The sequence below is a fragment of the Mytilus californianus genome, unplaced genomic scaffold, assembly GCF_021869535.1.
Source record: "Mytilus californianus isolate M0D057914Y unplaced genomic scaffold, xbMytCali1.0.p SCAF_9, whole genome shotgun sequence".
In the NCBI taxonomy this organism is placed as follows: Eukaryota; Metazoa; Mollusca; class Bivalvia; order Mytilida; family Mytilidae; genus Mytilus; species Mytilus californianus.
The window spans coordinates 87,851,936-87,866,562 of record NW_026262745.1 but is presented as its reverse complement, the minus strand read 5'-3'; the positions used below and the strand labels follow the sequence as shown (position 1 = coordinate 87,866,562).

General features: G+C 30.8%; 1 protein-coding gene across 1 annotated transcript in view; it reads left to right on the top strand.

Annotated features, from left to right (window-relative positions):
- Positions 1–9,902, top strand: part of LOC127716265 (ubiquitin-like protein 3) — a 31,521-nt gene extending 21,619 nt beyond the window's left edge. Inside the window, exon 5 of the mRNA XM_052222425.1 lies at positions 48–9,902. Within this exon, the coding sequence (XP_052078385.1) occupies positions 48–109 (62 nt within the window). The 3' untranslated portion in view covers positions 110–9,902. The remainder of the gene's footprint in view (positions 1–47) is intronic.
- Positions 9,903–14,627: the final 4,725 nt, after the last annotated feature.

The following is a 14,627-nucleotide window of genomic DNA, read 5'->3' as shown; positions in this document are numbered from 1 at the left end:
ATTATATGCAGTGCACGTTATGATTAATTCCCCTGTTTGTATTTCAGGTCAGTTGAAGAAAGATAAAAGTGGAGAGAGTGGTTGCGGTACATGTTGTGTAATACTATGACATCATTATAGAACACAATCGGCAACTCTCACTAGTCTGTGATATATAGTACCAAAGGGGAGCTAACTCTCCAAGCAGATCTGTAAATCATTATTATATCAAATTTTTACTGCCAAACAAACTGAAGATGACGACTGTCCTGCACAGTTTGGCATTTTTTTCACATCATATTATAGTATAGAAGTGCACAATCTCATCATCATCATGGGATCGGAAACGATTTATATCATGGGATCGGAATTGATTTATATTTAACAACAAGCAGGGAACAGATACTACATGCAGCATGGATGCAGTCACATAAATGATTTTTTTTTAAATTCTAATATTATTAGTTATGAAATTGTTCATTCCATGAAATTAATTTGTTTAGTAGACATACCTACATCATATTACAAGTAAAAGAAAGTGTAATGATAAACATGAAAGATGAATGATATTTCATTATATATGAAATTCAAAATACAATATGAAAAAAGAGGTCATTTTAACTCTGGTCAAATTAGATTGTTACATTTTTTGGTGTTTTGAACTTTTAGTGTTATGTGCAGTTTAATTTAGATATTTTTACATTTTAAACATGTTAAAGTTAATAACACAATTCAGGGAAAATACCACTTTGTAAGTCAACAGAATGTTTAAACCAGTTTGCAAAATAAAGCATCTTATTAACACAGACTTGAAAGTAGATTTCTGCCGGTTTGGTTATTGGTTTTGTGGAAACCCATGGCACATTTTTGAAAATAATGTTTGGTGAAATTATTCCTTGCTTAAAAACAAAAAAATATATATATGACTAAGAATATTTACCAGTTAGATAACCTTATAAATTGATGTTTCTATTTTTCTGCTGAAAGGGAGGTTATCTGCTACCTCAGAACAAAGGGCTGTAGGGATGTGTAAATTTGTGGCTGGTTGTTTGCTCAATGCTTACTTTTGACACCATTCATATTCCTAGCCAGTATAAAAGAATTATTGTCATTTATCAAGTTTTTTTTGTAACTACGTAAAAATACAATTCATGCTTGCATTTGTTTTTCATTTTATTTAATGGATTAAAATAAGGAACTTTCAAAACACTTGAAATGTTTGTTATTGTTTCCTCCCTCAAATTTCTATTTAATTTACATTAGCTAAATATAAATTTAAGTTAAACAAGTGCTTATTACCAAAAAATTGAGATTATCTTTAAGTTTGTGTGTTTCGTACACATTGCTTGTTGTGAATGATGGTTACAGGCATTTGGTTTTGATTTTGTGCATTTCGCCTTATTATAAGAACATGTAATGATGTAAACTGTGCATTTTCAGATTTACAAATTTTGCTAGTCATTATTTGATAAGTCGCTCAGTTATTTTTAAATATCTCAAAGATTTTTAATTCATACAGGAAGTACACACAACTTTTTTGTTATCTGTCATGTTATTTGTTGACTTGTAAATATTTATATAATATATGTAAATTTATTCATTTATGCGTAAATTGTGCTACATGATGTTTTGACTCATTCTTGTTATTGTGTGACTTCGTTAAATTGAAAGAAAGAATTATGCATAATTTGTTCAGAATGGTATCAATATTTTTTTTTTTATTGAGGACATTAGATCAGCTAAGGGCTGATCCAGAATTAAACGCATGAAAAAGGGAGGGGGGGGGGTGGGGGCTGCGGCTGGAGGCACTTTTTTTAGACCCTGACCATCCATAAAATAAAAAAATTAAAGGAAAATGTAACCACCTATATTTAATTAAATTGAGTACCTCCCAAACCCCACCCCATACATTTTGGAATAGCCATAACGAAATGTGTGTTAAATGATTGATCCTATAGATGTGATACAGCAGGCAAAATTGAATCATATATTCATAGAATAAGATAAAATATCTGAGACTACTAACAATTTTGCGTCCCAACAAAAACACATATTGTATTAGGGCTGTTCCATTAAAACACACATGGCACCTAGGTAAGGCAATCTGGAAATGGGATAACCATTTATAGCAGCAATTTAAGAATTTCTCTTACAATTGACTGTACAAAATCACCCATCCACTGATGAGATTTCAAAGTGTCTTCCCTGCAGGGAACCCATGTAAATTTTTATGGAACAGCCCTTATATTAGTATCAAATCATCTCCCATTCTTTTATGAAATTACTTATTTTTCTTCAGTAGTTTGTAAGTGAAGGTTACAATTCTCCATTCTTTCATCAAATAAAGATAGTTAAAATGATTTTGATTTTTTAAGAAGGTTTTATGGTTAAGCTTTTTTAAAATTTCCATAGAGATAAGAGCCATTATTACAATGTATTATTCCCTGCAATTTTTCTCATATTCTAAAAACGGAAATTATTGTTATTAACATGTGACAATACCAGGTTTGCAATAATAAAAACTGCATTTATAATTTCAGTAATGATTTTTCGTTAATATAAGTTTTAGCAATCACAATAATTAGTTTTCACATTTTTGCCAGTGGACAAGAATTCACAATAATAAATGCCTGCATAAATTTCCAAATTTCCAGTACTTTTCATTTTCCACCGCTGGTGGTGAAAGGGAATGAGGAATTTTTCGCAAAATATTTTTATAGAAAATTACATATGATGTTTTGTACTGCAACCATACTTTTGGTGTAGGCAAAATTGTAATGAATTGACTTGAATTGAATTTTATGCTACTTGAGCATTGCATGATTTTGTTTGAATTAATCTCACTGAAGTAAAATAAGAGAATTTTAGATTTGTGATGATTGTTTTTATGTATGATGAAGTAAACTGTATGTGTGCCTTTTAAGTGTAGTGTGTGAAATATAATTTTCTGTGTGTTGAATCATTAAGCATAGTGTAATTAAAACATACACTATCTTGGTGTGAATTCTCAGGAGCACAGTTTCGTATTTCCTCCTAAGTATGCCAAGGGAGAACAGAATATTTTGGAGGGATTCAAAGGAGTGTGTATTATACACAACTGCGTACTGTACACAGCTAAATACGGTAAATTACAAATTTAAACCTAGCAGAGTGGTAATCCTAGCATCTATGATGAGTTTATTTATCACACATAAGAGTAAGTAAAAGTTTACTTAAATCTCCGTCAATTTCAAATTGATGATTGCAGAATGAAATTAACCATGCTTTCCCTTTTAATATATCTTCATACATCATTCTTACAAATCAGAGCAAAGTTTGATTTTGGTCAAGTTGCCATCATAGTTGCATGCTTTTGATTGTGTTGTTCAACCACTCTGCTAGTTTGTAATTAGGTTACACAGGCCAGATAAATTGCCATGTAAAACAATTTATTCATTAAGTGAGTAAGGGCAAACTTTGAATTCAGTATAGATTTAAAAATTGTATTGTATGAAGAGATTTCTCTTTTCATCATAAAAAGATATGATCTCAGTCATTGTATTCATGCAAACTGACCAGTTAAAAGAATTATATGACATTGTTTGAATATTTTCATTGCGTAAATGTTTTTTAAAGTCACCTTTTATCCTGCATCCAAAACTTTTGATCCTGTAAATTCTAATTTAGACAACCTTGTAAATTCTTTTAAATAATTGACACATTTTTCACTATGATAAACCATTTTCTTTTTGACTAGGGTATTGGCCTTGAAAGGTTTCTTATTTTCCAACTTAAACAAGAATGGGAAAAAAATGTGGGGTATTAAAGATATATCCAAATCAAATTGAATTCAAATTATTTAAAAACATTCATTTTCAAAATGAATTGAAAACATCAATATTTATATCAGAGTTGATATCTGACTGGTTTGTTGCAGGAGTTAAATTGACACTGTAAAATCATGCTTAAATACAATTGCTGTCAGTAAAAAGCAGAGGTTCAAATTTGTTTTGAATAATGAAAGGTCCAGGACCATTAGAAATTATAAGTAAAAGGTCCTCAGTAAGAAATTCAATGGTCCTGTATAAAGCATCAGTGTAAAGGATGGTCCTTGACTTGTAATTTAAGAATGCAAAGTCCTCTCCTAGAAAAGTTAGGTCCCGGACCTTGGACCCACACTAATTTGAACCCCTAAAAAAGTTCTACAATGTAGGAATAATTTTAATTTTAACCAGTTTAACATTCTGTTTGGAGAATATATTGGCTTATTTTTTTCAATATGGCATCAGATCAAGCTAGTCACTAAATTTGTGTGCAATGACTTGGTAAAATTAACCCCCGTTAGTCTGCCTTTAGTTACTTTAAGGTCACAATTAATTACTAGAAGCTATGGTAATCAGACTCATTTTATGTAAATTATATACCACTAAAACTACTAATCAGACATAAATATCCTGAATCAAACAAAAACAAAAAAGACAATTCCTGCATTTTGTAAAACTTGAGTGCAATAATATATGGAAGTTATAAAAATAAGAAGATGTGGTATGATTGCCAATGAGACAACTCTACACCAGAGACCAACACTTAAAATTTCCTATAAACCAATAAACTGAAGGTCAACAATTAAGGTGTTTAATGTCAAATCACATGACTAACCATGAATAAGGATTTTTAATTTCATATGAACAGAAAGCTTTAAGTTTAGACAAGTATTTTGTATTTAATGTCCAATCATCATGACTGACCTTTGTAGAAATATTGTAATTGGTAACTGCAGGAAGTACAGAGATAGAAGAGGAATGCATTCATTTCTTTCTCAATATCTTTTTTTCAAAATGTTAAGTGAATGAGGTTTCTTTAGAATTAATCAAGTTCTGAAAAATATAGAAACAATATCTGGCCTTCATTCATTAAAAATTGAGGTCAGAACTACTTTTCAAACAGTGCTTAATAACAGAAAAATGAACTGAAATCAGATCAGGTGAAAAATATTGGAATATAGAAACACACATGAATTTAGAACTTGTATCAAATTAGCCGAGGCAGAAAAATATAACATCTGCCTTCAAAAACAGCAATTGTCAAATTCAGTCAGCATTCATGTCATGCTTAAGATTTCATTTTTATTTTTGTACAAGCTTATAGGAATGTCAAAATGTTGGGAAAAAAATGTTGATTTTTTTGTTGTTTTTTTTTTAAATTAGAGAAGCCTGAACTGTTGCAAAAATATTTTGCATAATTTAAATCTTCATTTAAACTGGGTGTATTTATTCCTCATTTATAAATATCATTAGTTTCTGTTGTTTTGTTGTTATGTTAACACTTATTACAAAAGTGTAAAAATCATTAAAGAAATTTATGTTACATGTAGATTTGTAATGACATCGTTTTGTGTTATTATTTGTTACACCTAATGTGGTTTAAGGATGTTCACTACTCTGTTTCAAAATAACAAGGTTTTTAATAATTGTAAAGACTGTAATAAATTAAAAGTATACCAATAAAAGAACTAAAAAGGCAGAAAAAAATTGAAGGGTCCATGTGCTTGTTTTCAAAATATAAGCCATTGAAAATTTGGCGGGAAGTGATTCTCTCTAGAATTTTCATACAATTAACATTGGCAACTTTTTTATTTCAGAAACTATGAAAAAATAACAAGGATTTTATAAGATTTTCAAATATGGCTTTTTAGCTATATGTAATAAAATTATGAAAAGAAAAGTAGGGGTTTGCGGGCAAATTTATTAACGGCGCTACATGGATAAAACCAGAGGATTCCAAATATCTGACAAACATTCAAAAACAAGAGGAGCGAACATCCTTAAAAAGTATTCTATCTAGTTTAATGAGTTAATATATGCTAATTACAACCTGAGATATGAATGAGTTTATAATTAGTAATACAGTTGTTTGAAATTTTAACATGATCAAGCTCAACAATTTATCACACAGTGGGAAAGTGAATAAAATTTTTGGGTTATGAAAGTTTAAAGAATAAGGCAGAGGCTTAAGAAATTAACAACACAATTAAAGATGTATGCATGTTGGGTGGAACTATTAAAATGTGCCATGTGTCTCCTCACAAATTTACTTTTTGACAGCACTGACTTGCTGTTTTCTTATTGCAATCAAGGCATGTTTTGGACCAAAAAGTGTAAACAAGCATAAAAACATTTTTTTTTGTACAAGTTTTTGCCAAAGCTTGATTTCAAACATGTCTTATGATTATATCTCTTTAATGATTTATTAATAAAGTTCTGTGTTTCTTAGAAAGCATGTCAGCTGAAAGGTCACATGCATATTTATGTAAAATAGGACTTAAAGTCTCATAACCATTTAACATTTCCTTTTTTTCATTTTTGATCTATAATTATATCTATATGGTCAGAATTTAGAATCCACCAGTGTATATGTTATGCTGAGCATAAGTTAAGACATGTTGGTAAAACCAATTGTTTCTTCAAACCAATGTTGATATATATTTTGTCTAGTATCAACTAGGTTAGTGGTTTTTAGAGCAAGATTTTTGTGAGCAGATTTTTAACTTTTGAATAAACTATGTTAAAGATAAGAATTGGTTGTAATCAATTTGTTATTAGGGAGCAACCATTTAACTTAAAGGGGGGGGTATGGTTTTTTGTCTGAGTCTGAAGCAAAGCGCGAACATTTTATTTTAGTTTTTCAACGCTATCAATCAAATTAATTTTTTTTAAATTTAACACTATAAGATATGGGGAAAATCTGGATTCAGAATATTTTTTTGTCATCTTCTTGACCACAATTTTTTTTTTATCAAATTGGGGATCAGAATATTTTTTTTAGGAAAAAACAATAACTCCCCCCACCCTTGAAGTTAAATGGTTGCTCCCTTAAACTTATTGAGTTCTATTGTAAAGAATGTGTCTGTCAACATTGAAAGGAGGTCTAAATTTGACTTCACATTGCACTGAGATGTTAATAGATGCTTTAAAAGAATCTGTATTCTGTTATGGATAAATTACATCCAAAATTTTGTCTCTCTTGAAAATATCCAGATGACTTCAGATTTTTAGTGTTTTTCGCTTATAAGGCCTTTCTTTCAACTATGGAAACATTCTAAGAAATTGTTTTCAGTGGCACAAATTGCAATTTCACTGTGAAAATGGCATGTTGATCATACTTAACTTTCTCAGGAAGGTATTGCATTTACCACCTAGTATAATAACCAGTTTATAAATTTAAAATGTGCGTGAATTAAAAGAAGGTCTATTGGATATTCATTGCCATAAATATAAAATCATTTCATATGAAGAAATGTAAATTCTCTTATATGTTTGTCCGACCTGCTTACTGTTTATTTATTTTTGTTGGTGGGTACCAGTTTTTCGTGGATTGTGGAAAACTTGCATTTTCATGGATATTTGATTTCATGGTTCGCCTAAATCTGCATACATTCCTATAGAAAATTTGTGATTTGTTTAACATCTGTATTAGTGGTTCCCCTGTACCTACGAAATCCACGAAAATTGGTATCCAACGAATAAAAATGAATCCACAGTAATATGAAAGATATTTTTATTCTCAGAAAAAGAATTTAAGTTTTCAGTGCAGTAATACAAAATGTACTTGCAGTATGTTTTGATTTTTCCTCAGTGTATGATATTCTATAGGATCAGACACATGCTGTTATGATGTTAAAAAAAATTCGGACTCCTTGGGTTTTCTCCTACGATACAGGGTAAAATAATTTGCCCCATATCACCCACTTTTCTTTTCTTAAAAGACTCCGATAGCTCATTAAAAGGTAATTGCCAAAATTTAAGCATATTCTAAATTTTTTTCTTACGATTTGAGATTCAAATAATGCCAAGGCTAAATATAAGGTAAAAATCCAAGTCAGCCTTTTCCCGCCATTTTTTAAAAATCAAATATCTCAAAAAGGAGTTTTATAACCTATCAATATTTTTAGCTTATTTTGTTCCTAAACTGATGCTTTCTGACTTAAAGTATCAATTTTAAATTCAAGATTTTTTTAATTTCACCTAACTACATCCTTAAAACTTTAAACTCTTGTAATTTTACTAGAAATAAAAATACAAAGCAATTGTTATTAACCTAAAAGTAAGGTACTCCTAACACCCTTACATTTGTGTTTTTAAAAAAAGGTATTTGTCTGTGTAATGTTCAAATATAAGATTCAGTAGGAAGCATGGCTTCAGTTTATGTATGTAAATTATGAGGAAAAATTGCATGAATATTCATGAGAATAAAGAAAGTTGGAATTTATGGTGTGAAAGTTGAAAGATGCTTGTTATTTGACTTGTGATAAGACTAATCTGTTTTATATGAAATGAATTGTGAGAGAAGGAGTTGTTTTATTACATAATAATAAACATCCTCTAGTTGATAAGAAAGTTAAAGCGAGATTTGATATGTTTTTACACATAATGCTAAAACTTGTGTATCTTGACACATTTAATTTTACTTCATACATAGAAAAAGTAAAGGAAATATTTAGCTGCACTATTGTTAAAAGCGGGTCTGAGTTTTACAAAATGTTTCATGACTACAAAATTGGAAAAAAAGTTCTGAATAATTAATAACCTATTATAATGATAATTTTATTGTTAAATGCAGGCCTATTTCTGTATTTAAATCAGCATTTATTACTTTCAACTGGTTTGATCACATGTGGAATGAATAAGAAATGCAATGATAAATTTTTGTTTTTGAAAACATTATACTTTATTCATTAGTATATGACGTATATACACACACACACCTGATAAGACAAAGACTATTTACAAGCTGGCACTTAAAAAAAGGCCAGGCTCGCTGCATTAGATTCTGTTACATTTAATTTTAAGGGTAGTAACTCCTTGTATACATTTAATTTTAAGGGTAGTAACTCCTTGTATACATTTAATTTTAAGGGTAGTAACTCCTTGTAGCAACACGTTTACTCCTAAAGGAAGTTGATTATACTGTACATGACAGCAAATATTCAAAACTGTTACTGCTTGCATATTTGATACTAACAATTATAGTTAGTTGTTCAATGATTTGAAATCTTTATTCTTATGTTTCCTTTACTATGAATAGGATGCCTGTTAACAGTTTTGTCTAACAAATTGAAAATTCACCTGTTAACCACTTTGCTTTTCTTAATATAGGACACTACAAAATGAATACTTCTTGATATAAATGAATTTTATTTATTACAAAATTGTGGTGCATTTTAAGTTGTATGAATGAAATGTTTTGATGTAAATTTTATTCAGGAATGATATTTCATTGTGTTCATCATAGTAGGTTGTTTCCATGGAAGCAACTTCAAATATTTTGTATTTGATTTAAGAAATTTATTCCATTTGAATTCTACAGCAGATAAGTACAATCAGTTATATAAAGAATTTTTGCTTGTACTAATCTAAAGTAGATTTAAAGAGGAATGTGTGTATCTTTATATCAATTCTATGTTACCATGGTTACTGCATTTAAATTTGCATGCAAAATAGACATACTGCTCGTCCAAGTATTTATATCTTCATAGCTATTATATCTGTAGAAGGTTAAACTGTAAATCAAATATCTATTTTATCTAGGATTTAATTTTTTCGTTACATTGATTTCTTAAGAAATCTTGTAAACTATTTAGAAATACAATATATTAAAGGAAAAGTACTCCCCAAAACACATCACAACATTAACACTTCCAACATTCTTTATTTTTCATTCATCCACTTCCTTTTAAGAAAAGGAAATTAAACATTTCAGATTTTTTGGAACACTAATTATACTTGGATGAGCAGTTACAATAGAATTTAATAGCCTTTCAGTATGATACTGTTAGACCTATGTTTGCAAGTTTAATTATGAAATGTTATGAAAGGGACCCTCCCAGATCATATTGTTGTCTAATATAAGTTCATTGTCAAATCTCAAATAAAATGTGATCTGTATACTTGTGTTTTGACTTTCAATTTAATGTTTCATGAAAGTGTGCTGGCCTGAATTACATGAGATTATGGGTTAAATCCTGTGTCAGATTTGACCAAATACTTGTAGCTTCATGTAATTATTAAATAGGAAAGACTGGTAGGTTCTGAGTGTGAAAATGTGTCTTGAAAGGATGACATTTTTTCCTGTGAACTGTTAAAATCTGACCTGCCATGTGGTTCTAGTGAAAAACAAATACATGTACTGTAAATTCAGTAATTATGGCGTGCATTTATTATTGCGATTTTTATGCCCCATTTAGGGGCATTATGTTTTTCGGTCTGTGTGTCCGTTCATTCGTCAGTCCGTTTATCATTTCGTCCATCCGTCTATCTGTCTGTCCCACTTCAGGTTAAAGTTATTGGTCAAGGTAGCTAATGATGAAGTTGAAGTCCAATCAACATGAAACTTAGTACACATGTTCCCTATGATATGATCCTTCTAATTTTAATGCCAAATTAGAGTGTTGACCCCAATTTCACGGTCCACTGAACATAGAAAATGATAGTGGGAGTGGGGCATCCGTGTACTTTAGACACATTCTTGTTGAAGAATATACAACAAAAATGCTCGACATAGGGATAGTGATCCAGTGGTGGCGGCGTTAACTTACTACTTAAAAGTTTTATATTTTAGAAGGTGGAAGACCTTGATGCTTATTACTTTGTATGTAGATGCCTTATGTTATGAAGTTTCCGTCTGTCATATATAGATATAAGAAGATGTGGTATGAGTGCCAATGAGACAACTATCCATCCAAGTCACAATTTATAAAAGTAAACCATTATAGGTCAAAGTACACACATTGTCTTCAACACAGAGCCTTGGCTCACACCGCACAGCAAGCTATAAAAGGCCCCAAAAATTACTAGTGTAAAACCATTCAAACTGGAAAACCAAGGGTTTAATCTATATAAAAAACGAGAAACACTTATAAATCACACCAACAAACGACAACTATTGAACATCAGATTCCTGACTTAGGACAGGTGCAAACAATTGCAGCGGGTTTAAACGTTTTAATGGTACCAAACCTTCACTCTTATCTGAAACAATAGTGTAACATTACAACATAGAAAGACACACTATAAAATATCTATTGAAATTGCTTAACTGAATCAAAAGACATATTAACACAAGTGAACATACACTGAACGAATAAATTTGATCTTTTGATCTATGATACAATGTAAATACAAAATCAATAAAATGAGGGATGAATAATTAAAGTAACAGTATTATACCACTGTGAAATGTTTAACAATTTCAGAAAAACAACAATATGTCCATTGTCCTTGACCTCATTTTCATGGTTCAGTGACTACTTGAAAAAATAGATAATATTTTTTGTAATGTTAATTTCTCTCTTATTGTGAGTAATAGGATAACTATATTTAGTATGTGCATACCTTGCAAGGTCCTCGTGCCTGTCAGACAGTTTTCATCTGACCTCGACCTCATTTCATGGATCAGTGAACAAGGTTAAGTTTTCGTGGTCGTCCATATCTCAGATACTATAAGCAATAGGTTTACTATATTTGGTGTATGGAATAATTGTAAGGTGTGTATGACCGTCTGGCAGGTATCATCTGACCTTGACCTCATTTTTATGGTTCATTGGTCATGGTTAGGTTTGTTTCTTAGATACTATAAGCAATATGTCAACTATATTTAATGCATAGATTGATTGTAAGTGTACATGTCTGTCTGGCATAGTTTATCTGACCTTGGCCTCATTTTCATGGTTCATTGGTCAATGTTAAGTTTTCCTGGTTAAGTTCTTTTCTAAGAAACTATAAGCAATAGGTCAACTGTATTTTGTGTATGGAATGATTGTAAGGTAAACATGTATTTCCGGTTTGGTTTATCTGACCTTGACCTCATTTTCTTGGATCATGTTAAGTTTATGTGATACTTGTAGTAAAGCTTTATATTTAGGACTATCAACATAAAATAAATCAATGGTCAGTAAAGCAGGCGAGACATTTCAGCGTGTGCATTCTTGTTTCTTTTAAGTATAGTCTTGTCTACTTTGACTTAGGGAGCTACCATCTGATTTTTATGGGGGGCTAGGATGAAAAATTTTGTCCTGCATTTTTTTTTAAGTTGTAATCTCTGTCCTGCATTTTTATTTTTCATTCTACTCAGTCCTGCTTTTTTTTGTTAGTTTATCCTGACTTTTTTTTTACAGAAATTGTCATCCTGCCTTTTATTTTTTGCAGAGTGTCTCATCAGAGTGTGCCAAAAGGGCCATGTGAGGTTATGCCATCAATTGGCATCCGTCGTCTGTCGTCGTCGTAAACAATTTTAAGAATCTTCTCCTCTGAAACTACTGGGCCAAATACCTTCAGACTTTAACTGAATGTTTCTTAGGGTATCTAGTTTATAAATTGTTTCCGAAGTTTTGATCCATCAACAAACATGGCCACCATGGCTAAAAATAGAACATAGGGGTCAAATGCAGTGTTTGGCTTATATCTCAAACACTAAAGCATTTAGAGCTTATCTGATGGGGTAAAAATGTTCAATAGGTCAAGATCAGTCAGCCCTGAAATTTTCATACAACCCGAACAACCCATTGTTGGGTTGCTGCCACTAAATTGGTAATTTTAAGCACAATTTTGCAGCCTAATACTTTGAAACTTTAACTGAATGTTCCTTAGGAAAACTTGTTTATAGATTGTATCAGAAGTTTTGATCCATTAACAAACATGGCCTCCATGGCTAAAATAAAACATATGGGTCAAATCAAGTTTTTGGCTTTTATCTCAAAAATATAGCAGTTAGAGCAAAAGTGAATCTGCTATGAAATGTTCAGACTAATTGGACCACCCATTGTAGGATAACTGTCTGAAATAGTTTATTTTTTATGAAATTTTACTGTTTTCGGTTATTATCTTTAATATTATAATACAGAGAAAGTGTAAAAGGCAAAAATCTTCAGCTAAGTAAGATCTACAAATAAGTCAAATGATCAAAATAGTCAATTGACTCCTTAAGAAGTTATTGCCCATGAAACGTTTATTTTTTACATTTTTTCGTGCAAATCTATTACTTTTTCAAAAATCTTCCCCTCTGAAACTACTGGGCCAATACTTCCAAACTTTAACTGAATGTTCCTTAGGGTATCTAGTTTATAAATTGTATCTGAAATTTTGATCTATCAACAAACATGGCTGCCATGGCTAAGAATAGAACATAAGGGACAAAAGCAGTTTTTCTCAAAAACTACAGCAGTTAGAGCAAAAGTGAAAGGAGTTAAAGTAATAAATGACTTATTTGTAGATCTTACTTTGCTGAACAATTTTGTCATTTACACTTACTCTCTTTCTATAATAATATTAAAGATAATAAATAACCCAAAACTGTCAAATTTCCAAAAAAATAACTATTTCTGGACAGTAAACCAACAATAAGTTGTCCTATTGGTCTGAAGATTACTTGACAGGTAGATCTAAACCGGTTTAACACTTTCCCCTATGTCAGTTTTGCTCTTACTGCTTTAGTTTTTGAGATATCTATCAGACAAGTTCGACAACCCATTGTTGGGTTACTGTTGGAAATAGTTTATTTTTATTAAATTTTACTGTTTTTGGTTATTTTCTTTAATACTATAATAGATAGAGAGAAAGTATAAATGGCAATAAATGTTCAGCTAAATAAGATCTACAAATAAGTCAACATGATCAAAATAGTCAATTGACCCCTTAAGGAGTTATTGCCCTTAAAACGTTTTTTTTTTTCAATTTTTTGTGAAAGTCTAATTATTTTTTCAAAAATCTTCTTCTCTGAAACTACTTGGTCAAATAATTAAAAACTTTAATTGAATGTTCCTTAGAGTATCTAGTTTATGGATTTTATTCGGGGATTTGCATGATCCTTTCAAAAACATGGCGGCAGTTTTTTAAAAATAGAACATAGGGGTCAAATGAAGTTTTTGGCTTTCATCTCAAAAACTAAAGCAGTAAGAGCAAAACTGACATAGGGGAAAGTGTTAAACCGGTTTAGATCTACCTGTCAAGTAATCTTCAGACCAATAGGACAACTTATTGTTGGTTTACTGTCCAGAAATAGTTATTTTTTTGGAAATTTGACAGTTTTGGGTTATTTATTATCTTTAATATTATTATAGAAAGAGAGTAAGTGTAAATGACAAAATTGTTCAGCAAAGTAAGATCTACAAATAAGTCAAATGCCTGAAACTGAAATTACAGGTGAGCGATATCAGGCTCTCATGAGCCTCTTGTTTATGGCCCCGCAACAAAGTTGTCAGCACGAAGGCCATATAGGTTTACCCTTATCCGTCATTCTGCAACGAACAGTTACACAGACTTTTTTCTAAAGACCTTTACATATTGAGCTGGTTTTTAGCATTTGAGTCATCTATGATGAGGTACAGATTCGAGTTCACGTTTGGTTCGGCTCCGCTGATTTTATCCGAAAATACAGGCTTTGGACTTTGAAAATTTCATGAAAATAGCAGTTACACAGACTTTTTTTTCTAAAAGCCTTCTCATATTGTGCTGATTTTTTTTTATGATGAGTTACATATCAAGTTAACGTTTGGTTCCGCTCCACTGATTTTTGCTGACATTCGTGAAAGGCTTTGGACTTAGAAAATTTTGTGAAAATAACAGTTGTACGGACTTTTTTCTATAAAACACCTTCACATAGTAAAAGTTTGTTAC